Raw genomic sequence first — 25,626 nt, 5'->3', positions numbered from 1 at the left:
CGCAAATACGTCATGAAATTATCGCTCCAGCGCCGTGCATTGCAAAGTGTGACCGCAGTCTACGACGCTGGAGCGATAATCACACGACGCTGCAACGTCACAGATCGTGCCGTCGTAGCGATCAAAGTGCCACTGTGTGACAGTACCCTTAGTTTAGCATATTGCATTAGATGTAAGATTTTGTATGTGTTATCTTTCCCCTCTCTTCCTTTTACAAATCCAGACTGGTTTAAGGAGATTAATTGAGGAAGCACTGCCGCAACCCTGTCTGCCATCATTCTCGCATATAGTTTTAGATCCGTATTCAACAATGAAATAGGTCTATAACTACCACATTGCTCCAATTCTTTCCCTTCTTTATAAATTAATGAGATTCTGGCTTCGAGTAGTTGCCAGGGGGCCACCTCACCTCTCTGAAGACTATTACACATGTTGAGCAAGTGAGGAAGTAAGATCTCAGAATTAGTACTATATATATATATATATATATATATATATATATATATATATATATATATATATATAAGCTGAGAAACCGTCGGGGCCTGGTGCTTTCCCCTTAGGACATTTCAACAGAGTAAATGGCTTAACTAATTGTATTTGTTGGGAATTAGATAGGGCTGGAAGCTTAAGGCTATGTGCACACGTCAGGATTTCTGGCAGAAATTTTCCTGACAAAAACCGGACATTTCTGCCATAAATCCGCATGCGTTTTTACCGCGATTTTGCCGCGTTTTTTTGTGCGTTTTTTCCCAATGCATAGCATAGCGGGAAAAATGCGGAAAAAACGCAAAATTAATGAACATGCTGCTTTTTTTACCGCGATGCGTTTTTTTCGTGGAAAAAAACGCACCATGTGCACAAAACATGCAGAATGCATTCTAAATGATAGGATGCATAATGTATGCGTTTTTAATGAGTTTTTATAGCGTTTTTATCGCGAAAAACCGTGAAAAAACCGCAAAAAAAACGCGAAAAAACCTGAATGTGTGCACATACCCTTAAGGCTATGTGCACATGTTCAGGAATTCTTGCAGAAAATTCCTGAGGAAAACCTGAAATTTTCTGCTAGAAAACCACATGCGTTTTTTGTGCGTTTTTGACGCGTTTTGATGCGTTTTTTTCCAGACATTTTCCAATGCATTTTAAGTGGGAAATCCGCAAAAAAAACCCGCAAAATTAATGAACATGCTGCGTTTTTTACCGCGATGCGTTTTTACCGCGGAAAAAAATGCATCATGTGTACAAAAAGTGCAGAATTCATTAAAAATGATAGGATGCATAATATAAGCAGATTATTTGCGGTTTTATAGCGTTTTTATAGGGAAAAAACGCGAAAAAAACGCGAATAATCTGCAACATGTGAACACAGCCTAAATGTTTTAAAAAGGATTGAGTAGCCTGTCTTCTTTGACTTTTCTCTTTTTCCCTTCTTCCGGGCGCAATTGATATAAAGACTTGTAATAGGCCAGAAATTCTTTCTCTATTTCAGAATAATTCTGAGTAGTGTTCAGCATTCCGATACCGCAAGTATCGGAATTCCGATACCGAGATCCGATACTTTTGTGGTATCGGGATTAATATCAATGTGTAAAAGAAAGAATTAAAATAAAAAAATAGGGATATACTCACCTCTCCGGCGCAGCCTGGACTTTACCGCCGTAACCGGAAGCCGTTGGACCTAAGAATGCGCGCTTGAAGGGCCTTAGATGAGGTCACTGCGCTCTGATTGGTCGCGTAGCGGTCAAGCACTTGAAAGACCTTAGGTGACGTCACGGCTTTGTGATTGGTCGCGTAGCGGCCACGTGACCGCTACGCGACCAATCAGAGCGCAGTGACCTCATCTAAGGCCCTTCAAGCGCGCATTCTTAGGTACAACGGCTCCCGTTTACGGCGGTAAAGTCCAGGCTGCGTCGGAGAGGTGAGTATATCCCTATTTTTTATTTTAATTCTTTCTTTTACACATTGATATGGATCCCAGGGCCTGAAGGAGAGTTTCCTCTCCTTCAGACCCTGGGAACCATCAGGGATACCGTCCGATACTTGGTGTCCCATTGACTAGTATGGGTATCGGTATCGGATTAGATCCGATAATTTGCCGGTATCGGCCGATACTTTCCGATACAGATACTTTCAAGTATCGGATGGTATCGCTCAACACTAATTCTGAGTCTTTAAACCTGCTTTTGTTTTAATAGGATGAATGAATGTACGGGCCTGTCTTTTTTTGATAACGGACATGGTTAAGGTACCGTCACACTAAATGACTTACCAACGATCACGACCAGCGATATGACCTGGCCGTGATCGTTGGTAAGTCGTTGTGTGGTCACTGGGGAGCTGTCACCCAGACAGCTCTCTCCAGCGACCAACAATCAGGGGAACGACTTCAGCATTGTTGAAACTGACTTCAAAGATGCCGAAGTCCCCCTGCAGCACCCGGGTAACCAGGGTAAACATCGGGTTACAAAGTGCAGGGCCGCGCTTAGTAACCCGATATTTACCCTGGTTACCATTGTAAAAGTAAAAAAAAACAAACCAGTACATACTCACATTATGATGTCTGTCACGTCCCCCGCCGGCGTCCACAGGGTTAAAACTGCTTTCGGCAGGAGCGCTGCTGCCGAGAGCATCCCTGCACTGAATGTGTCAGCGCCGGCAGTAACAGCGGTGACGTCACCGCTGTGCTCTGCTTTACGGCTGGCGCTGACACAGTCAGTGCAGGGAAGCTCTCGGCAGCAGCGCTCCTGCCGAAAGCAGTTTTAACCCTGTGGACGCCGGGGGACATGACAGACATCAGAATGTGAGTATGTACTGTTTTTTTTTTTTTAACTTTTACAATGGTAACCAGGGTAAATATCGGGTTACTAAGCGCGGCCCTGCGCTTAGTAACCCAATATTTACCCTGGTTACAAGTGAACACATCATTGCTTTTGATGTCAAACATGACGATACACGCTGACCTGACGACGAAATAAAGTTCTGGACTTCTAGCTCCGACCAGCGATATCACAGCGGGATCGTGTCAAACACAACGAGATCGCTATCCAGGACGCTGCAGCGTCACGGATCATTGACGTTCTCGTTGTAAAGTTGCTCAGTGTGAAGGTACCTTTAGTTTTGACGCCTTATCTCCATGTACAAATATGCGGTTTTTCCAGGAAGCAAAGAATTTAGCTGATTGCTCTCTCGGAATATCTTTTAATCTTTGTCTCTTGGTTGTAAGTTCTATCAGGGTTTGTGGTAGTAAAGTTTTCTTATGTTGGGATTCTAAGCGTAAAATCTCTTCATGAAGAGAGTCCATCTCCCTATTTTTCATTTTATTCAAATAAGATGCCATTGATATAAATTCCCCTCGTATCACAGATTTGTGTGCTTCCCAGATTATAAGAGGTGATGTCTCTGTATTGTTATTTAACTCAAAATATGTTGTTATGGCTTTCTGGATACGTAGTTTATTTGAAGGTTTATCAAGTAAAGAATAATTTAATTGCCAAGATCTAATCGGGGAAAATTGCTTAGAAAGGATTAATTCAGTCTTTACATATGAATGGTCAGAAAACAGGGAAGGGACTATCTCCACGTGCTTAATGTTGGGTAATGAGGATCTAGGCGTAAATAGATAGTCAATACGGTGGTATGAACTATGCGGGTGAGAGTGGAAGGTGTAATCTCGTGTTGATGGTTGCATATATCGCCAAACATCTATTAGGTTTAAGGAGTGCAAAGACTGTTTTAATCTGGCCAGATCTCTTAAAGAGATCGCACTTTTTTTCTTTGTAGTATCTATATTTGGTTCAAGGGCCAGATTGAAGTCACCTCCCAATATGAGAGTGCCTTCCCTAAAGTCTCTTATTTTCTTGAATATGGCCAATAGCCATTTCAATTGTTTCTTATTTGGGGTGTAGATATTGCATATGGTGACAGTCACTCCCGCCAGAGTCCCTTTTATCAGTAGATAGCGGCCATTTGTATCTATCATTTGATCATGGAGTTGAAAAGGAATATCCTTAGCTATGGCCACTGATACTCCTCTTGACTTTTTTTGAGGCGAGGTGGCGTGGAACCATCTGTCGTAATGTGCTTTGCTAAATGAAGGAACTTTATTGTCAGTAAAGTGTGTTTCTTGTAGGAGTAATAAGTCGATACCTTTTTTCTTGAAGTGTGAGAGAGTTTGGCCTCTGGTTACCGGCGAGTTGAACCCTTTAGTGTTGAACGTAAGTACTTTGAATATCTTCTGATTATCAGCCATCTGGGTATATCGTTGCATGGAGGAAATCGCCCCAAGGTACCTGAGGGGATGGAGAGGGAGGGAGGAAAGTCAGAAGGAGAGAGTTGGAGAGCATAGGTAATAGGAAGGGTTGAAACAACAAAAGAAGAATAAGGACAACAACGCACTCAATTGAGTGCAACATATTAGGATATTGAACTGGAAGTAGTAACATACTATCACCTAGTTTGGAGGTTAACTATATCAACATCTGTATTATATAACCAAATTAAAGTCATAGCTTTAAAGTAGTGCTAAAGGATTGCACAATTGGTTATTGAACAAGAGCCCAGTTTCTGGGAGAGCTATATATGAACTCAGTTTCATTAAGGTTTCAATACAAATTTAATACTCTCTTCAAGTGTCTTGGTCTTTAGTTGGAGTCATTCTGGAGCCTTTACGTCTTGTTTTCTGAGATTTAGGAGTGGAAACAGATTGCCATGGTACAGGAGTGGGAAGGGGTTGTAGTGAGGAGGCTGCATGGAAGGTCTCCATGTCTGGATATTGGTCCAGTGAAATGTTTAGTTCTTTGCACATTTTCCTGATGTCTGCCGAAGATCTGGCTTGGAATCTTTTATCCTCTGTAATGACCTGTATCCTAAATGGATAGAGCCAGCGGTATTGCAGTTTTTTTCTGGAGGATAGCTTCAGTGAGTGGCTTAAGCAGGTAGCGTTTCTTCAGGGTTATTGCTGATAAGTCCTGGAATAGTTTGAGATGCGAATCTTCAAACTTGATTTCTTGTGCCTCTCTCGCACGTTTTAGTACTAAATCTTTAGTGCGGAAATCAAGGAATCTACATAGTACATCTCGAGGTGGTTCCCCTTGTTTAGGCTTAGGATGGAGTGCCCTATGGATCCTCACAATTTCTATATCTTGTGGGTCTTGGTCTAATAGGAGAGTGCGGAATGTGTCTGTAGCGGCCTTGGTTAGGGCCTCAGAAGCCACGGATTCTGGTAGACCTTTTATCCTGATGTTATTTCTGCGCTCTCGGTTTTCGTGGTCCTCTAAAGTAGAGTGTACAATTTGTAGCTGTTCCTCTTGTGCTTTAATACATGTCAAGATGGCATTTGAATGTTCCACATAGCTACTTTGGGTATTTTCTAGAGTCTCCAATCTGTGACCTTGTTGGGATATTTCCTGCTTAATGTCAGTCAGCTCCTTCCCAATGGGTTCCAGTGCTTTGGATAAGAGTCGCTTAATAAAGGAGCGTGTTACCGGCTGTTCTTCGCTGCCAGAACCAATATCGGAGTCACTTTCCATGTCTGTGTCTGTTTCCCCCTCCAGTACAGGATCAGAAGGGTAGTTTGTTTTAACAGCACTGGAGGTAACAAGACTTTTTTTAGATACTTGTCCAGATCCGATTGCGAAGAGAGTGTGTTTGTTTTGGTTGTTCTAGGCATTTTAGTACCGGATTTAACCATTGTGCAATGTGTTAGGTTATAAAAGGGTGCTCCTAATCCTCCTCTAGCTGTTTGGGAAGACTATTACAGTTTCATCTTATCAGGATTATAACAGATTTGTGAATTGACAGTTCACAGGGGGTTGTTGTAATGATCTGAGGAATCAAAAAGGCTGATAATTCCTTCATGTGGCCATTAGGTGACAGTACAGGACTACCGTATTTTCCGGCGTATAAGACGACCCCCCAACTTTACCAGTTAAAATATAAAATCATCTTAAAAGTCGGGGGTCTTCTTATACACCGTATGTCGTCTTATAGGGCCGGTGAATATATGCCTTTTGGGGGGGGGGGGGAGAGTGATCCTGATGATGACGAGGGGGCGTCTCACAGGAAAGTGAGTATCCCCCATTACCTTATCGTAGCGCTGCAGCGTGGGGGTCTCTGTGCTGGGAGCGGCGGCGGCTGTGCTGGGAGCGGCGGCGGCTGCTGTGCTGTGGTGCGGCGGCTCCTCTTCTGTGTGGGGCCTCTGTGCTGTGGGGTGGCGGCGGCGTATCTTTATGCAGTCGGGGCTCCTCCGGCATCTCCTTAAAGCCTGGAGACCCCGCCGGCAACTCCATCGGTGCAATGCAGCGGCCATTTTCCCGGAGGCAGCTCAATAGGTGCGATGCGGTGGCCTCCGGGAAAATGGCCGCTGGGGGCTGCGCATGCTCAGATTCAGATCTTGTCCCGAAATCTCGGGACACGAGATCTGAATCTGAGCAGCGGCCATTTTCCCGGAGGCCACCACATTGCACCGATGGAGTTGCCGGCGGGGCCTCCAGGGCTTAAGGAGATGCCGGAGGAGCCCCAACTGGATAAAGATACGCCGCCGCCCCACAGCACAGAGGCCCCACACAGAAGAGGAGCCGCCGCACCACAGCAGCCGCCGCCGCTCCCAGCACAGAGGCCCCCACGCTGCAGCGCTACGATAAGGTAATGGGGGATACTCACTTTCCTGTGAGACTCCCCCTCGTCGTCATCAGGATCACTCCCCCTCCCCACCCACCATATACACCGGCGTACAAGACGATTCCCGGCGTATAAGACGACCCCCGACTTTTAAGAAGATTTTCAGGGGTTAAAAAGTCGTCTTATACGCCGGAAAATACGGTACTTAATCTCAATCAAGCAGCTTAGAATCTCTTGCAATTGTTTTTTAATATGATTCTCTGGACTCAGTGGTCTTAGTAGTTAACTGGCATCCGTTGGTGCTAATTGACTATTAATGTCCTGGTATCTCCTTCATATTTTGTGCATCTGAGAAGGATTGATGAGTCTTATCAGTTTATCTTAGGCCTCTTCCCAGGTGCCCCAGGCCAAGGGAGCCACAATACTCAGTCCTCACGCGGCGCCCTGTCCTCCTCTCCAGGGAGATCTAGGTGTGCTCTCTGATTAGAAGAGCGCTGCCTTTCAGGAGAACACCAGCGGCCCTCAGCGCAGGCCTGTCTACCCCAATGGCTGCAGGTCCAGGCTGATGAAACGCTACGATGCTGAAGTTGGTTTCTTATTCAGCAGTTTCTTATTCGGCTATTTTTTATTTTCTGTTTTTTTCAGGTTTTTGTATAAAAATAAACCATTCTGAGTATATAATATTATGCGGTCATGTGTCCTTTTGTGAATACACTTAAAAACAGATGCAAAATTTAGAAGGCTGGCACAAAAATGGGCATCAAAGTGGGCACTGTGGTATGGTATTAAAGGTGTTAAATGGCTTTGTGCCACTGATCTGACACCTGACTTGCATACCTTGTGATGCCATACATCAAGTTCCTGTCAATCCAGCCTGGCACAAATGGGTTCTGGGCATCAGAACTGGCATCAAAGGGGGCAGAGAACCAATTTTCACACATGCGAATAAGTAACAGCTATTTTTAAGGGGTTAAATGCCTTTGTGCCACTGATCTAACACCTGATTTACATACCTACTGATGCCCCACATGAAATCCAAGTCAATCCAGCCTGGCACAAATGGGTTCTGGGCATCAGAACTGGCATCAAAGGGGGCAAATCACCCATTTTCACAGATTTGAATAAGTAACAGCAATTTTTAAGGGGTTAAATGCCTTTGTGCCACTAATCTAACACCTGATTTACATACCTAGTGATGCCCCACATCAAAGTCAAATCACTTCAGCCTGGCACAAATGGGTTCTGGGCATCAAAACTGGCATCAAAGGGGGCAAATCGCCCATTTTCACAGATTTGAATAAGTAACAGCTATTTTTAAGGGGTTAAATAGCTTTGTGCCACTGATCTAACACCTGATTTACATACCTACTGATGCCCCACATGAAATCCATGTCACTGCAGCCTGGCACAAATGGGTTCTGGGCATCAGAACTGGCATCAAAATGGTCAAATCACCAATTTTCATAGATATGAATAAGTAACAGCTATTTTTAAGGGGTTAAATAGCTTTGTGCCACTAATCTAACACCTGATTTACATACCTAGTGATGCCCCACATCAAAGTCAAATCACTTCAGCCTGGCACAAATGGGTTTTGGGCATCAGAACTGGCATCAAAGGGGGCAAATAGCACATTTTCACAGATTTGAATAAGTAACAGCTATTTTGATGCCAGTTTTGATGCCCAGAACCCATTTGGCACAAAGGCATTTAACCCCTTAAAAATTGCTGTTACTTATTCAAATCTGTGAAAATGGGCGATTTGCCCCATTTGATGCCAGTTTTGATGCCCAGAACACATTTGTGCCAGGCTGGAGTGACAGGAACTTGATGTGTGGCATCACAAGGTATGCAAGTCAGGTGTCAGATCAGTGGCACAAAGCCATTTAACCCCTTTAATACCATACCTCAGTGCCCACTTTGATGCCCATTTTTGTGCCAGCCTTCTAAATGTTGTATCTGTTTTTAAGTGTATTCACAAAAGGACACATGACCGCATATTATTATATACTCAGAATGGTTTATTTTTATACAAAAACCTGAAAAAAACAGAAAATAAAAAATAGCCGAATAAGAAACCAACTTCAGCATCGTTGAAACGCTGCAGTCAGTGACCCACCACCTCTCACCTGTGTCAGACGGTCTCCCGCCGGTGAGCGCCGTGGTGATCCGGCTCTGGGAGGTGAATGACTCACGGGCAGGCAGTTCTGGAGCCACCGATCTCTAGCCCACCAGGCACTGTCCCTGCGGTCACAAAGATGGCAGATGAGGAGGGCGGGGGATGCCATCAGCGCGCCCACATTAATCCGTCTCTCGCCAGTCTCCCTACCTCCCTCAGCGAGCGGCGCCGCTCTGCCCGGCTGGTGTCACTCTAGCCGAAGCTCCGGCGGGGAACCAGGCCCTCCTCCGACAGCGGAAGGACAAGCTCTGGGGCGCTCAGTAGGTAGACCGGCGCTCGTGGCGGGAACCAGGCACCAGAGGACGCCGAGGAAGAAATCACCTCAGGGATGCAGCCCCGGTGTGTTCGGCTCGCAGGTGAGCGCCGCTGACTCTCCACGGCCGGTGCACCAAGACTGGATTCCACCGCAGGTAATGGAAGGGAGGGCGAGAAACATCGCCGGCGCGTCCGTGGTCTGCTCGAGTCAGTCTCCGGAGCCTCTTCGACAGAAAATAGCCGGGTTCTCCAGATACAGGGGCGGCGGGTTCTCCAGATACAGGGGCGGCGGGTTCTCCAGATACAGGGGCGGCGGGTTCTCCAGATACAGGGGCGGCGGGTTCTCCAGATACAGGGGCGGCGGGTTCTCCAGATACAGGGGCGGCGGGTTCTCCAGATACAGGGGCGGGCCCCACTGCCTCCCGCACTCCTGATCCTCCATATGGACTGGTGTATATAATGTGGTGAGTCTGTAAATAAATGGCAGACTATGATTACTGCCTTCAGGGTCCGAGCCTGTTTGTAGGCCTCAGGTCACCACAGCGACTGTGGCTTAGTTCTGTGACCGAGATGGTACAATAATGTGTCCAGGATCAGAACTGGATGATTGTTGCCCTTTAAATGTGAGGATGGGTCTGCTGGGATGTTCGATTTGATGGATTATAACAGCTATCCAATATTATACTGTTCCAGAAAGGTATCCAGTCCCCTCTTAAATTTAATTAATGAATCACTCATTACAACATCATACGGCAGAGACTTCCATAGTCTCACTGCTCTTACAGTAAAGAATCCGCGTCTGTTATTATGCTTAAACCTTCTTTCCTCCAGACGTAGAGGATGCCCCCTTGTCCCTGTCTCAGGTCTATGATTAAAAAGATCATCAGAAAGGTCTTTGTACTGTCCCCTCATATATTTATACATTAACATAAGATCACCCCTTAGCCTTCTTTTTTCCAAACTAAATAGCCCCAAGTGTAATAACCTATCTTGGTATTGCAGACCCCCCAGTCCTCTAATAACCTTGGTCGCTCTTCTCTGCACCCGCTCCAGTTCAGCTATGTCTTTCTTATACACCGGAGACCAGAACTGTGCACAGTATTCTAAGTGTGGTCGCACTAGTGACTTGTATAGAGGTAAAATTATGTTCTCCTCATGAGCATCTATGCCTCTTTTAATACATCCCATTATTTTATTTGCCTTTGTAGCAGCTGCCTGACACTGGCCACTGAATATGAGTTTGTCATCCACCCATACACCCAGGTCTTTTTCATTGACGGTTTTGCCCAGAGTTTTAGAATTAAGCACATAGTTATACATCTTATTACTTCTACCCAAGTGCATGACCTTACATTTATCCCCATTAAAGCTCATTTGCCATTTATCAGCCCAAGCTTCTAGTTTACATAAATCATCCTGTAATATAAAATTGTCCTCCCCTGTATTGATTACCCTGCAGAGTTTAGTGTCATCTGCAAATATTGAAATTCTACTCTGAATGCCCCCTACAAGGTCATTAATAAATATGTTAAAAAGAAGAGGGCCCAATACTGACCCCTGTGGTACCCCACTGCTAACCGTGACCCAGTCCGAGTGTGCTCCATTAATAACCACCCTTTGTTTCCTATCCCTGAGCCAGCTCTCAACCCACTTACACATATTTTCCCCTATCCCCATTACTCTCATTTTATGTAACAACCTTTTGTGTGGCACCGTATCAAAAGCTTTGGAAAAGTCCATATACACTAGATCTACTGGGTTCCCTTGGTCCAGTCCGGAACTTACCTCTTCATAGAAGCTGATCAGATTAGTCTGACATGAACGGTCCCTAGTAAACCCGTGCTGATCCTGGGTCATGAGGTTATTCCTCTTCAGATACTCCAGTATAGCATCCCTTAGAATGCCCTCCAGGATTTTACCCACAGTAGAGGTTAACTTACTGGCCTATAATTACCGAGTTCAGTTTTTGTATAATAAATAATGGTCTATCAATGACTGTACTTAGTTCCTGCAGTACTCGGGGGTGGATCCCATCCGGGCCCGGAGATTTGTCAATTTTAGTGATTTTTAGACGCCGCTGTACTTCCTGCTGGGTTAAGCAGGTGACATTTAATGGGGAATTTTTGTTATCACTGATCATATTGTCTGCCATGGGATTTTCTTTTGTAAATACTGATGAAAAAAAGTCATTTAGCATATTGGCTTTTTCCTCATCCTCATCCACCATTTCACCCAGACTATTTTTAAGGGGACAACACTATCATTTTTTAGTTTCTTACTATTTATATAGTTAAAGAATATTTTGGGATTATTTTTACTCTCTCTGGCAATGAGTCTCTCTGTCTCAATCTTTGCTGCCTTGATTTGCTTTTTACAGAATTTATTTAATTTTCTGTATTTATTTAATGCCTCCTCACTACCTACTTCCTTTAATTCTCTAAATGCTTTCTTTTTGTCCCTTATTGCGCCCCTTACAGCTCTATTTAGCCATATTGGTTTCCTCCTATTTCTAGTATGTTTATTCCCATACGGTATATACTGTGCACAGGTCCTATCCAGGATGCTAATAAACGTCTCCCATTGTCTCTGTGTATTTTTATGTCTCAGGATATCGTCCCAGTTAATTGCACCAAGATCCTCTCTCATCCGTTGGAAATTTGCCCTCCTGAAGTTTAGTGTCCTTGTCACCCCTCTACTACACATCTTATTAAAGGTTACATGAAAACTTATTATTTTGTGATCACTATTCCCCAAGTGACCCCCAACCCTTATATTTGCTATGCGGTCTGGCCTGTTGGTTAATATTAGGTCTAGCAGTGCACCCCTTCTTGTTGGGTCCTGAACCAGTTGTGAAAGGTAATTGTCTCTCATAGTTGTCAGACACCGATCACCTTTGCTGGAACTGCAGGTTTCTGTTCCCCAATCTATTTCAGGGTAGTTGAAGTCCCCCATAATAATGACGTCTCCTTGAGTCGCAGCTTCATCTATTTGCTTTACGAGGATATTCTCCATTGCTTCCATTATTTTTGGAGATTTATAACAAACCCCTATCAGTAATTTATTGTTTTTTCCCCCTCCCCTTATCTCCACCCACAGGGACTCTACATTTTCATTAAATTCACCTATATTATCACGCAGGATGGGTTTTAAGGCAGATTTTACATATAGACACACCCCTCCCCCTCGCTTATCTGTACGGTCATTTCTGAACAGGCTATAGCCCTGCAAGTTAACAGCCCAGTCATGGCTCTCATCCAGCCACGTCTCAGATATCCCCACCATGTCATAATTATGTTCCAACAACATTAATTCTAATTCCTCCATTTTGTTGGCGAGGCTTCTGGCATTAGTATACATGCACTTGATGTTACTCTCTGTACCTCTATTCTTTCTTAAATTACTAACTGTTCTAACCCCACCCCCCATGCCACCGCCACCCCCAACTTCCTTATTTGTGCCCAGGTCTCTATCTGCACTATCTTCCCCTCCTATAAAATGAATACCCTCCCCCCAATCCCTAGTTTAAACACTCCTCCAACCTTCTAACCATTTTCTCCCCAGCACAGCTGCACCTTCCCCATTGAGTTGCAGCCCGTCCCTAGCGTAGAGCCTGTAGCCAACTGAGAAGTCGGCCCAGTTCTGCAGGAACCCAAACCCCTCCTTCCTACACCAATTCTTGAGCCACTTATTAACCTCCCTAATCTCCCGTTGCCTCTCTGGCGTGGCACAGGCAGTATTTCGGAAAATACCACATTGGAGGTCCTTGCTTTCAGCTTGCAGCCTAATTCCCTGAAATCACCTTTAAGGACCTTCCACCTACCTCTAACTTTGTCATTTGTGCCAATGTGCACCATGACCGCTGGGTCCTCACCAGCCCCTCCCAGTAATCTGTCCACCCGATCAGCGATGTGTCGGACTCGAGCGCCAGGTAGGGAGCACACCGTCCGACGATCTCTGTCTTTGTGACAGATTGCCCTATCTGTTCCCCTAATAACTGAGTCCCCCACTACCACCACCTGTCTGGCCTGCCCTGCTCTCCTATTTCCCTCCTTACTGGAGCAGTCACTCCTCCGGCTTTCAGAGGACATGCCTGGCTGCAGCAGTGCTACCCCTGTACTGGCACCCCCCTCATCTGCCAACTTAGCAAACTTATTGAGGTGTGCCAGATCAGGACTAGCCTCCCTGGCACTCTTCCCTCTATCCCGCTTCCTAACTGTCACCCAGCTTGCTACTTCACTGTCCTGCAGCTCCATCCTACCATCCCCCCCTTATCTATCCCATTGAGCGTCTGCTCAGTGAGCAGAAGACTCCTCTCCATATTGTCTATGGATCTCCGTGTTGCCAGCTGCACATTTAGATCCAGAATCTGGGCTTCCAAATGCTCAACGTACTCACATCTTGCACAGCAGTATGCACCCTCTACCGGCTGATCAAGGATTGCATACATGTGGCAAGATGTGCACTGGATGGCATTAACAATAGTGGAGCACATTTCCTAATGGGGATCGCACCACACAGAAACGTTAAATAAATACAAAGTATTAATACAATACAGATAGCAATTCAGCAATTCCTCCCTTGGAAACTCCCTGATTCCAAAGTCACTGAATCACAAGTCACACTTACCGCCGTTCACACTTACACTCAGGTCACACTCAGCTCGCTCACACTCGCTAAGCTGAAGATTTAAATTTTTTTTTTTCCCCTCAGCAACAATCCACCTTGCTGTTCAATGCTCTACCAAAAAGTTGCTGCCCGGAAGTGCTGTCTGCACAGTCAACAGTTGCTCCTCTGTTATTGGGGTTCAGTAACGCCAGCTGCTCCCCTGCTGTGTTGCGGCAATACCTCCAGCCTGCTCCTCCTGCTGTCCCTGGGCACCAACACCGCTAGTTGCTGCCCGGAAGTGCTCTCTGCATAGTCAACAGTTGCTCCTCTGTTATTGGGGTTCAGTAACGCCAGCTGCTCCCCTGTTGTGTTGCGGCAATAACTCTAGTCTGCTCCTCCTGCTGTTCCTAGGCTCCAACACCGCCAGTTGCTGCCCGAAAGTGCTGTCTGCACAGAGAAAAACACTCACCAATGTGTTAAGGTACCGTCACACTCAGCGACGCTGCAGCGATATAGACAACGAGCCGATCACTGCAGCGTCGCTGTTTAGGTCGCTGTAGAGATGTCAAACACAGCAGCTCCAGAACGATGCAGGAGCGATCCAGTGACGTAACGGTGACTCACTTATCGTTCTCACAGGTCGTTAGCTCCCTGTTTAACATTGCTGGCATCGTTGCTTTTGCTGTCAAACACGACGATACACGCCGATCTGACGACCAAATAAAGTTCTGGACCTCTAGCTCCGACCAGCGATATCACAGCGGGATCCAGATCGCTGCTGCTTGTCAATGTCATGTCGGACGCTGTTCAGACCAGGTCTTTCGACAGACAGCGGTAATTCCGCTTTTGACCACTATGTGCTCATTGGCGTCGGCTACATTTTGTCTAGCTGTTCCGGGGTTAATTTATCTCATGCTCAGGATTGGAAGCTGGTCCATGCCCATTGCCGTTAAATAGTTCTCCTGAACCTAGGGCGTCGCCGATTATAGCTTCTGTCTTGTGCGTTGTTATCTCGGTCTGGAGTGGTGAGCTGGTAGTTGGAGACTCGTTGCAGGTGGTGTATTTTCCTTTGTCTTATTTACTCTTTCTTATATTTGTATTTATTTTGCCCTGCACATTTATAGTGTATTCCTGAGTGATTGCGGCGATTTGCTTATTTTCCGTTACCCTTGTCTGTACTAACTGTGGATATTGGTATTAGGTCTCTTCACTGGGTTGTGGGCGGAGGTGTCAGCCTAGGGTTTAAACAGGAGTCAGGGTGAGGTTAGAGGCCTGGACATGCACACCTTCAGTGTAAATTTCAGGTAGAGGGTCAGCCAGGATTTCCCTAGTCTGAGGGAAATTGCAGGGGCCTGGGTTATAAGCTCTTACCCACCTAGTCTCCCCGTGACAGTCAAACACAATGATATCGCTATCCGGGACTCTGCAACGTCATAGATCGTTGTCGTTCTCGTTGTAAAGTTGCTGAGTGTAACGGTACCTTTAGTGGGGTTCAGTAACGCCAGCTGCTCCCCTGCTGTGTAGCCGGCAATGTGTCCTGCGACCGCCACGCTGACACAACAAAAGACATAAAATGGAACCTGTCCCCTCCCCCAGACGTTTGTATCTGAAAGAGCCACCTTGTGCAGCAGTAATGCTGCACAAGGAAAAGGTGGCTCTTTTATTTATGCTCCTTGCACAAGCTGAACTTAACACTTATAAAATGTGTCCCCTCACACCGTGAAAACGGCACAGAGGTGGAACTTTCCTTCCTAATGAGACGTAACCCAGCCGTCATTCCTACCCCCTTGGCGCCAGGTGCCGCCTCCTCCTCAGCGTTGTTTGAATCTGTCCCGTAGCCTGCGCTGTTATGTTAAACCTTAGCCATGTGCAGTTAGCACTGCCCGTCTTCTGAAATCATTTGGTGTCAGGTAGACTGTGCCTGTGCGGCCGTGTTGCCCGAGATCCCACCTCGCAGTGTCTTCTGATTTAATCACACTGAGGACCTGGGATTTATGGGCTTGCGCAGTGCATATCTTCACCTCAGGCTCTCACTCATCTCCCTCCGCCTTCTTCAGACTGTACCACGCCAGCTGATCCCAAATTGCATGCCACGGCCATGACGCCGCACAGTCTGAAGAAGCCGGAAGGAGGGGTGTGAGAGGCGAAGATATGCACTGTGCATGCCCATGAATCCCAGGCCCGCAGTGTGAATAAATCAGAAGACACTGCGAGGCGGGATCTCGGTCAGCGTGGCCGCACAGGTGCAGCCAGCATGTCAACAAATGATGTCAGAAGACGGGCAGCGCTAACTGTGCATGGCCAAGGGATAACTTAACAGCGCAGGCTCTGGGACAGATGCAAACAACGCTGAGGAGGCGGCGCCCGGAGCCAAGGGGGTAGGAATGACGGCTGTGCTGCGTCCCATTATGATGGAAAGTTCCATCTCCGGGACGGTTTCACGGTATCAGGGGACACATTTTATAAGTGTTTAGTTCTGCGTTTGCAAGGAGCATAATTAAAAGAGCCACCTTTTCCTTGTGCAGCATTACTGCTGCACAAGGTGACTCAGTTTCAAACACCTGGGGGGTTAAAGGTTCCCTGTTAACTTGCTCCAATTAGGCTTTGGCCTACAGTCTGCTTCTCCTGTATTCCCTGGGCTCCAACACTGCCAGTTGCTGCCCAGAAGTGCTGTCTGCACAGTCAACAATTGCTGCCGTGTTATTGGGGTTCAGTAACGTCAGCTGTTCCCCTGCTGTGTAGCCGGCAATGTGTCCTGTGACCGCCATGCAGACACAACAACAGATATTAAACTGCCTTCAGTGCAGGCTTCCACCTACACTCTGCTACTCCTTCTGTCCCTGGGCTCTAACACCGCCAGTTGGTGCTCGGAAGTGCTGGCTGCACAGAGAAAAACACTTGCTACTGTGTCAGTGGGGTTCAGTAATGCCAGCTATTCCCCTGCTGTGTAGCCGGCAATGTGTCCTGCGACTGCCACGCAGACACAACAACTGATATAAAACTGCCTCCAGTGCACGCCTCGGCCTACACTCTGCTCCTCCTGCTGTCCCTGGGCTCTAACACCACCAGTTGGTGGTTGGAAGTGCTGGCTGCACAGAGAAAAACGCTCGCCACTGTGTCAGTGGGGTTCAGTAACGTCAGCTGTTCCCCTGCTGTGTAGCCGGCAATGTGTACTGTGACCACCACACAGACACAACAACTGATATTAAAGGGAACCTGCCCCCCCAAGGCGTTGGTAACTAAAAGAGCCACCTTGTGCGGCACTAATGCTGCACAAGGAAAAGGTTCCTCTTTTCATTATGCTTCTTGCACATGCTGAAGTTTACACTTATAAAATGTGTCCTCTCATATCCTGAAACTATCCCGAAGGCGGGACTTGCCTTCCTAATAAGACGCAGCACAGCTGTCATTCACACCCACTTGTCGCCGTGCGCCGCCTCCTCAGCATTGTTTGAATCTGTCCCGGAGCCTGCGCTGTTATGTTATCCCTTGGCCATGCGCAGTTAGCGCTGTCCGTCTTCAGACATCATTTGTTGTCAGGCTGGCTGCGCCAGTGCGGCCGCCCTGCCCGAGATCACGCCCCGCAGTGTCTTCAGATTAATTGACACTGCGGGCCTGGGATTCATGGGCATCCGCAGTGCATATCTTCGCCTCTCACTGATCTCCTTCTGACTGTGCCGTTTTGTTTTCTTTTTGCATTCTGTATGTGGTGCAGTCTGCCATCTCATTATGGATGCGCATACACTGTTTTGCTCTTTAGTTCCTTACATATATTACCTTATATTATTGTGATTTGTTTTTGCCCCAAACTAAAATGGCCGCCAGCACATTTCCGGTCATGCGCTGTCTTTCTTCCGGTCCCGCGCTGGCGTACATGGGCCCGTGTATAGCTGTCTGGCAGCTATAAAAGTACATGGCAAGCCCCCTGAGGATGGACTGTACCGAAACGCGCGTCGGAGTGGGCTGGAGCTGGTGTGATCCCATGTGCATTAGTGGTACCGGTATGTTCATATATCTGTTCATCTGTATATATGTATGTCTTTGATCTTTTGGTATGATGTTGTTATACTATGTGAACCTCTGTATAAATACTGCCAAATTTATATTTATTTTGTGACTTGATACAGCATGTTCCTGTTACTCTTATAAGACATCTTTATTATCATTAATATGTACTTCCTATGCACCGTATATGATGTGCCTTATGGTACCGTTTACTGATTTCTACCTGGGGATCATGACCTCCCTCCTAGTCTCCATGTGGTATGTTGTCACACATCCCCTTTTCTGCTGACCATGTTCTTTGTTTTGTATTTATTCAATAAACTTTTTCTATGAATTTCATTACTATTGGACTATGGCACTATTTTCCTAGCGGATTAGCTTTATACATACATACTACATACATACAACATACATACATTACATACAATACAGACATACAGTACATATAACATAGAGTACATACTCACCATCACTCGTCAGGCACAATCCGGCGAGTTTTGAAAAAAACGGATCCGGCGGGAAAAAACGGATCTGGCGGAAAAAAACGGATCCGTTTTTTTCAAAACTCGGCTGATTGTGTCTGACGGCAAAAACCTGATGTGTGAAAGCAGCCAGATATATGGATAGATACATCTATGTATCTATAGATATATCTATAAATATATCTATAGATAGATATATCCATAGATATATAATAGAAAGGCCGATGTTTCTAAGACTACTTTCACACTTGCGTTTTTAGCAATCCGTCGTTTTGGGAAAAAAACGGATCCTGCAAAGGTGCTCGCATGATGCGTTTTTTACCCATAGACTTGTATTAGCGATGGATCACGACGGATGGCCACACGTCGCGTCCGTCGTGCAACGGATCCGTTGTGTTTTGGCGGACCGTCAGCACGAAAAAACGTTCTAGTGAACTTTTTGCGTCCGCCATTTTCTACCGCGCATGCGTGGCCGAAAATCCGCCCCCTCCTCCCCGTACTTCAGAATGGGCAGCGAATGCATTGAAAAACTGCATCCACTGCCCACGTCGTGCACAAATTTCACAACGTGCGTCGGTACGTCGGCCCGACGCATAGCGACGGACCCGTACCGACGCAAGTGTGAAAGAGGCCTTTATTTAATCGTATGAACATATATTTAAACATCATATAAGAATACATAAATGATAAACAGTGATTGAAAAGAACAAAGGAACAGAAATCAGTCAGATATCAAGGTTTTCTATGTATGCAATAACATTGTCATTTCCAGTATAGAAATCAATCTTGTCACCAGTATAAGATCTGCGGGGACATTCCTCGACAATGTGCTGAATTGTTGGACGGTCGGCTCCACAGTCACCGGCAGGAGAGTCAGATTTTCCCCACTTATGCATAAGATCTACGCAGACACCAAAGTTTGTTCTGATACGATTCAAAGTGACCCAGGTTTTCCTTGGCAGATTGAAGCCTGGTGGTGGATTTTGAAAGTGAGGAAACGTTTGAGGTTCACAGTCTACTGCACTGACCCAAAGTTCACGCCATTTCTCTTCTAAATTGATCTCATGATCATACAGGGTAATTGCGGTGCGGATGGGTGGATGTCTTGATTTCAGTCGCTGTATTTGAACATCTCGGATATTTTGATATATTGGGAGATTTTCATTACTCACTACTTTGGTGTATTCTTTAAGTAGGAGCTTTTGTCTTCTCAGATTTGCAGGTGCGATATGGGTTAAGACAGGTAACCAGTGGACGGGCGTAGGTCTGATAGCACCAGAAATTATGCTCATAGAGTTGTTCAGCTGATTGTCGATTGCATTCACATGACAAATATTCAGCCATACTGGAGCACAATATTCTGCAGCAGAGTACACCAAGGCAAGGGTGGACGTTCGCAAGACAGGTGTGGAGGAACCCCAGGTGGATCCGCAGAATTTCTGAATAATATTATTGCGTGCTTTCAGTTTCTGTGCTGTCTTTTCCAAGTGAGATTTGAAGGTTAGGCTTCTATCAAAGATTATGCCTAAATACTTGGGATTGAAGTTGTGTTTGACAAGTTGACCTTCAAAACGTACTTTGAGTTCAGTCTTAGCACTTGCATTGTGTAAATGAAAGCAATATACTTCTGTTTTTGATGGATTGGGCTTTAGCCTCCATTGTCGAAAGAGGCCTTAATGAGCGTTTAATTAAAAAAAAAAAAAAGGCGTGGGCTCCCTCGCAATTTTGTGCGCCAGAGGGGGAAAGCTGACGGCCGGGGGCCAATATTTGTAGCCTGCTATGAATAACAGCCAGCAACTGTCTGCGTAGCCTTTACTGGCTATTAAAATAGGGGGACCCTCCCAAAAAAATGATGTTGTCTCCCCCTATATTTTATAGCCAGAAAGGCTACACAGACAGCTGCGGGCTGATATTTGTAGCCTAGAGAGTGGCCATGGATATTGCCCGCCCCCCCGGCTACAAATACCAGTCCGCAGCCGCCCAAGAAGTGGCGCACTTAGCCCCTCTCTTCCCACTCCTGTGTAGCTGTGGGATATGGGGTAATAAGGGGTTAATGTCACCTTGCTATTGTAAGGTGACATTAAGCTGGGTTAATAACGGAGAGGTGTCAATAAGACGCCTATCCATTATTAATCCAATAGTAATAAAGGGTTAATAAAACACACACATTAGGAGAAAAGTACTTTAATATTCTTCATTTAACCATACTTACCATACTTCAGCACCTGCAAAAAACGTAAGATAATAAATCGTATACTACCTGTCTGCCGTAATCCAATTAATATCGAGTGTCCCATGACGATCTCCCCTATAGAACAGTGACATCGGGTGATGTTACTGCTCTATAGGACCCTGTCAGGACTCTGAACATTTTTATTACCTTTTGTGCATTACTGCCCTTTTCCAAGATGGCGTCTTTGGTCTCATGTGCACGGTCTTCCTGCTATAAAACTCCACCCCAGCCTTCAGTCTGTGCTAGAGTATTCTGCCTTGCATCCAGCCCCTGACCTGATTACTCTCTGGCTATACACCTGCTCCTGTGAACCTGTGTGGCGATCCTGCTACTCTGCTCTGAGTTTCTGCTGCATACACCAGTTCCAGTAATCCTCCTTCATCTGCTGCTCGTGTTTACTTCCATCTGCATTTGCTGGACATGTAAGACAAGGATTTATTCGTGTCAAGTATCCTCAAGAATAACTGTGCTTCATAGACTTTCTGCTTGATTGCTTTTTCCTCTGAAGTTTCCTATTGACTGCTAAGCTGCATTTAATATTTACACCAAGTGTTGTGGACTTGAGTTTCTCTCTGCACCTGTTTGAATCACTGTGTGATAATATAGACTTTACCACTTATAAAACTGTGTCCTGTAGTTGTCTTGTTCCATGCAAAGAGTCTCCTGAGTTATCCCCTATTATTATTACAGACCCTCAGTGACACACTGACAGGAGACAATGGCTCCTGCAGTGCATCACTGAGGTTACTATAGTTCAAAGTCTCACTTTATGGCAATTGCTGCATGGGAAAATTTCTCACACAGCAATGCCATAAGTGAGACTAGAGACTATTTTTTTTTTTTACAGCGGCAGAGGAATACAGTGCAGAAGGATACCTTACTCCCGTCATTGTGTTCCTGGAGAGCGGTCGCATCTGCTGATGTTGCCGTTCTCCACGGGAGATCGTCGTGGGACACTCGTGGATTTCTGCGATCAGGGAGTATATTGGTTGTTTGTTATTTTAATCTTTTTTACAGATGACACTGGCTTCGGGGATCAAAATGACAAGTGATGGTGAGTATGTACTCTATGTTTAATGTACTGTATGTCTATATGTATGTATTGTATGTAGTATGTATGTATGTATGTATGTATGTATGTATGTAGTATTTTTTTTTTTTTACATTCAACACATTAGCCGGATGATGGGACTACTACTGTCCCATCATTGGCTAATGTGTCAATCACTGTCACTGTAGCAGGCATCATCCGATGGGACTTGTAGTCCCATCGGACAATGCCTGCACACATGTACAGAGCCCCGGCAGTCCGTACAGAGCCCCGGCAGTCCGCACAGAGCCCCAGCAGTCCGCACAGAGCATCGACAGCCCGCACAGACCTCCCGGCAGGCCCGCACAGACCTCCCGGCAGGCCCGCACAGACCTCCCGGCAGGCCCGCACAGACCTCCCGGCAGGCCCGCACAGACCTCCCGGCAGGCCCGCACAGACCTCCCGGCAGGCCCGCACAGACCTCCCGGCAGGCCCGCACAGACCTCCCGGCAGGCCCGCACAGACCTCCCGGCAGGCCCGCACAGACCTCCCGGCAGGCCCGCACAGACCTCCCGGCAGGCCCGCACAGACCTCCCGGCAGGCCCGCACAGAGCCCCGAGAGGCCCATACAGACCCCCGAGAGGCCCGTACAGACCCCCGGCAGGCCCGCATAGCACCCCCCCCCCCACGGTCACGCACAGACCCCGCCCGCACGCACACAAACACACGCAGTCTCCGCCCATGCACCGCCCACACTCCATTATAGTGCATCATTGTGGAGCGCCCCCACACCGCCGCAGGGCCGAGGGGTACCCGGCACCGGGCCTGTCAGAGTCTCTGTGCTGGGGGTTCGTGGTCACGGTGGCTAGGCCCGGTCTGTGGCCCTGTCGGTCAGTGGGGGACGTCCGGTGAAATGAGTGGTAGTAGTGAATGGTGGTGTAGCGGTGCAGTTGTGGGGTGTAGGTCGCGGTAAATAATGAGGACACCAGGTTGCAGTCTCTTTACCTCTTTACTGAAGATCTCTGGGTCCTCAGTCTGGAATCCGGATCACCAGGCTGCGCAAGTCCGGCCGGTCCAATGGCACCTCCAGAGTTCCCTTTGCAGGTGGAAATCAGTGCCTTCCTTCTAGCGCTATGTGTTGTAGTCCTTCCCTGCAGTGCTTACGGAAAGTACCCCACAACTGTTGTGTCTGTTTCTTAAGTTCCCTCACAACTCGATTAGATGATGTTCTGCTAATCCTCCGTCCCTCCCGATGTTCTGGTTAGGACGGCACCCGTATGACGGGTAGGCTCGGAGCTCTTCTGGGACCCTAGAGTCACCCCTCTCCACAGGTTGCCCCCTAGGTCTTCTTAGGTGATTTGGTGTGAGACAGCCCGCCTATGACTGACTGTCCTGCCGTAGGTTTGAAGTATTGCTTGAAGCTAGATGTATATATACTTCCTCGGCGTTCCGGCCACCGGTTGCACGCCTCAGTAGGATGTTGCCTCGATCTTACAGCACGACTCCTACTGGTATTCTCCTATTTGCTTCGATCTCGTTTCTCACTCAGCACAATATATCTCGCTTCTGATCCTTTCTTAGGGCACCGCCGCTATTCTGTGCAGGCACGGTCCCGTGACGTTCTTCCTTGTAGCCAGGTCTCCATCAGGGTCCCAAACCTGACAGAGGCCCTACCGAATCTTCCCCTGCAACACCCTCTGCCACAAGGTGTTGCCTGGTTCCCATCCAGTCAGCTTTCTTTTCTAACTTCCTGCCTGACCCCCAGTTTTACCAGTATGTGAGGAGTGGCCTAATGAATAGAACCCTTAGCTCCCCCTGGAGGCCCGACTGTGAAATGTATTGGTGTCTGTGATACCTGGTCAGATGAGCTCCTTCAGTGCCATCAGACGTACCATAGCTCCCCATAGCGGCGGAACCACAATACTGCAACGACCAGGACTCTGGGGCGCTGCAATTGCACTATGGGAACTTCCAATTCTGGTATCCGATATCGCAAAAGTATCGGAATTCGGTATTGGAATTCTGATACAGCGAATATTGGCTGATACCCGATATTTGCAGTATTGGAATGCTCAACACTACTGTAAATGGAGACTTTGGGATCAGATAATTTCTGTCCGCGTTGATTGTGGAAGCAAAAATGCTTTTCTAAAAGCCTCAAACTTCTGTGTGTGAATCAGAGCTGAGATCTAACGTGATAGAAGATTACAGTGCGGGGAAGACGGGAAACCTTCATATAGACGGCCGGTGGTGATGGAGTCAATGACCGACTCTGGACTAATATGTCTCTAGAGCCGTAGTAGAAGATGAAGATGTCGTCCTCATCATGAAGTAGTTATTTCTCATGTCGCGTGTAATGAATATCTCCTGCAGTATTGCTAATGCCGATTCCAGGGTCGGTAAATGAGACGAGAATTAGCGTTATGGAAGATGAGTCTATGAGAAACGTATTCAGCTGCCGACTCCGAGGAAGAAACTGCTTGTTGTCTGTGGCCTAAATATATAGGATTTATTAGTAGATGTAAAGAAGGAAACTAAATCCTGTAAAATAATAAATCTCCTCATATGTTTCCCTTATTATCTCCAGTAATTGTATTATTACACAGGATTCTTATGATGTTACATCGGCTCATCTTCTCATTCAGGTCTCTACAATATCGGATCCTCTCAATGAAGATCTTCTACAAAAGAGAATTTTCCTGATTTTTCCCATCAAAGATGGATATGGACAGAGACAAGATGGTGGAGAGGATATTACACCTCACCCTAGAGATCCTCTTCCGGCTTACTGGAGAGGTGAGAGATTCTGATGACGTCACATTACATCATTCTTATCTATGGGAATAACAGATGGACAGAACTGGAGAGGTGAGGACTCTGGAAATGTCTGTAGTGAGATTTATTAATGTGTCTCTCCATTACCAGGATTACACAGTGGTAAAGAAGACCTCTAGTGATCGCTGTCAGGACCCTGTGTCTGAGGGATGGGGAAGACCCCTGAGCCCAATCACGGGGCCTCCACCTCACCCCCTGATCCATGAGGACATCAATGACCAGAAGGTCCTAGAACTCACCTACAAGATGATTGAGCTGCTGACTGGAGAGGTGACACTGCTGGGAATGCTGGGACATTATACAGTAACAGTATGAAGGGATCGGGGGGATGACGGTATCATTGTATGTGTCAGGTTCCTATAAGGTGTCAGGATGTCGCTGTCTATTTCTCCATGGAGGAGTGGGAGTATTTAGAAGGACACAGAGATCTGTACAAGAACGTCATAATGGAGGTTCCCCAGCCTCTCACATCTCCAGGTAATAGACAGGACTAAATACACACGGCCTATAATTATCTGTATGTAAAGAATGAATTCACTCCCTGTATGTGTTTCCTCCAGATCTATCCAGTAAGAGGACAACACCAGAGAGATGTCCCCATCCTCTTCTTCCACAGGACTGTAGCCAAGAAGATCCCAGTGTTCCTCAGGATCATCAGGTAGATGGAGAAGAAGGTGTCATGACTTTTTGATATGGGATGGACCCCACTCCATCTTAAAACCACCATAACTACTGTTAACCTAGGTAGTAAAATACACAAAACACATTATTTTGGTTGTCAAAATGGCCACAGTTTTTATTCAAATCACAGGATTAAATAATCACAGTAGGAGTCAGGTGGAGTGCTAGTACATTGGGATTCACAAGTACTGCGATATCCCCAGCTGTCTGACATACAGCACCAGGACAGACAGCGATAAAGGGGCGGCATGCACTGGCTTGCCATTCAAGCAGAGCCAGTAAACTTTTAGGGCACCAATGACCCCATTATCCTCACTCCTGTGCTTAACCACTGTGCCCGCGCCTGATTGATGTTACCATTACAACGTCCTTGAGGCTGGCCACCAAAGCCTAACCTGCTCACCACCATGAGGTTTTACATCCTCTATTAGTTAAAATGAGTCCACCTTAACTTGTCTGCAACTTCCACCTGACTCCTAAACCGCAAAGCCGTGATGGGTTATAAATTCCAAGTCTCATTTGCCACTTTTTTTTTTTTTAATAATTAAATCATTTTTGTAAACTTAAAATCTAGAAGTCCCTGCAAAAGCATTAATGGGACTAAACTTGGCAAACCTCCAACTCAGTCATCCTACAGCGCTCAAGAGAGGAAAAAACCCCCGTGGAGGAAACCTCCAGGGAACCATGGCTGAAGGATTGC

General features: G+C 46.5%; 1 protein-coding gene and 1 long non-coding RNA gene across 7 annotated transcripts in view; one reads left to right on the top strand and one right to left on the bottom strand.

Moving 5' to 3' along the window:
• LOC143766929 (uncharacterized) overlaps window positions 1-8,885 on the bottom strand; it is a 108,003-nt gene extending 99,118 nt beyond the window's left edge. For both annotated transcript variants that reach the window (XR_013213668.1, XR_013213667.1), the window contains exons 1-2: window positions 8,751-8,885; window positions 4,150-4,292 (exon numbers count right to left, since the gene is read on the bottom strand). This is a non-coding gene — a long non-coding RNA (uncharacterized LOC143766929). The remainder of the gene's footprint in view (window positions 1-4,149; window positions 4,293-8,750) is intronic.
• The window catches only part of LOC143766923 (uncharacterized), a 157,676-nt gene that overhangs the window by 46,302 nt on the left and 85,748 nt on the right, over window positions 1-25,626 (top strand). For 3 of the 5 annotated variants that reach the window (XM_077254924.1, XM_077254920.1, XM_077254925.1), the window contains exons 1-5: window positions 9,080-9,210; window positions 24,056-24,206; window positions 24,336-24,515; window positions 24,599-24,722; window positions 24,806-24,903. In XM_077254924.1, the coding sequence (XP_077111039.1) occupies window positions 24,129-24,206; window positions 24,336-24,515; window positions 24,599-24,722; window positions 24,806-24,903 (480 nt within the window). In that variant the 5' untranslated portion in view covers window positions 9,080-9,210; window positions 24,056-24,128. Of the gene's footprint in view, window positions 1-9,022; window positions 9,211-24,055; window positions 24,207-24,335; window positions 24,516-24,598; window positions 24,723-24,805; window positions 24,904-25,626 lie in introns of those variants that run through there. The other 2 variants (XM_077254923.1, XM_077254921.1) reach the window with 2 other exon arrangements.

Source organism: Ranitomeya variabilis, chromosome 4 (assembly GCF_051348905.1).
Source record: "Ranitomeya variabilis isolate aRanVar5 chromosome 4, aRanVar5.hap1, whole genome shotgun sequence".
Classification (NCBI taxonomy): Eukaryota; Metazoa; Chordata; class Amphibia; order Anura; family Dendrobatidae; genus Ranitomeya; species Ranitomeya variabilis.
This window is presented reverse-complemented; position numbering and strand designations above follow the sequence as displayed.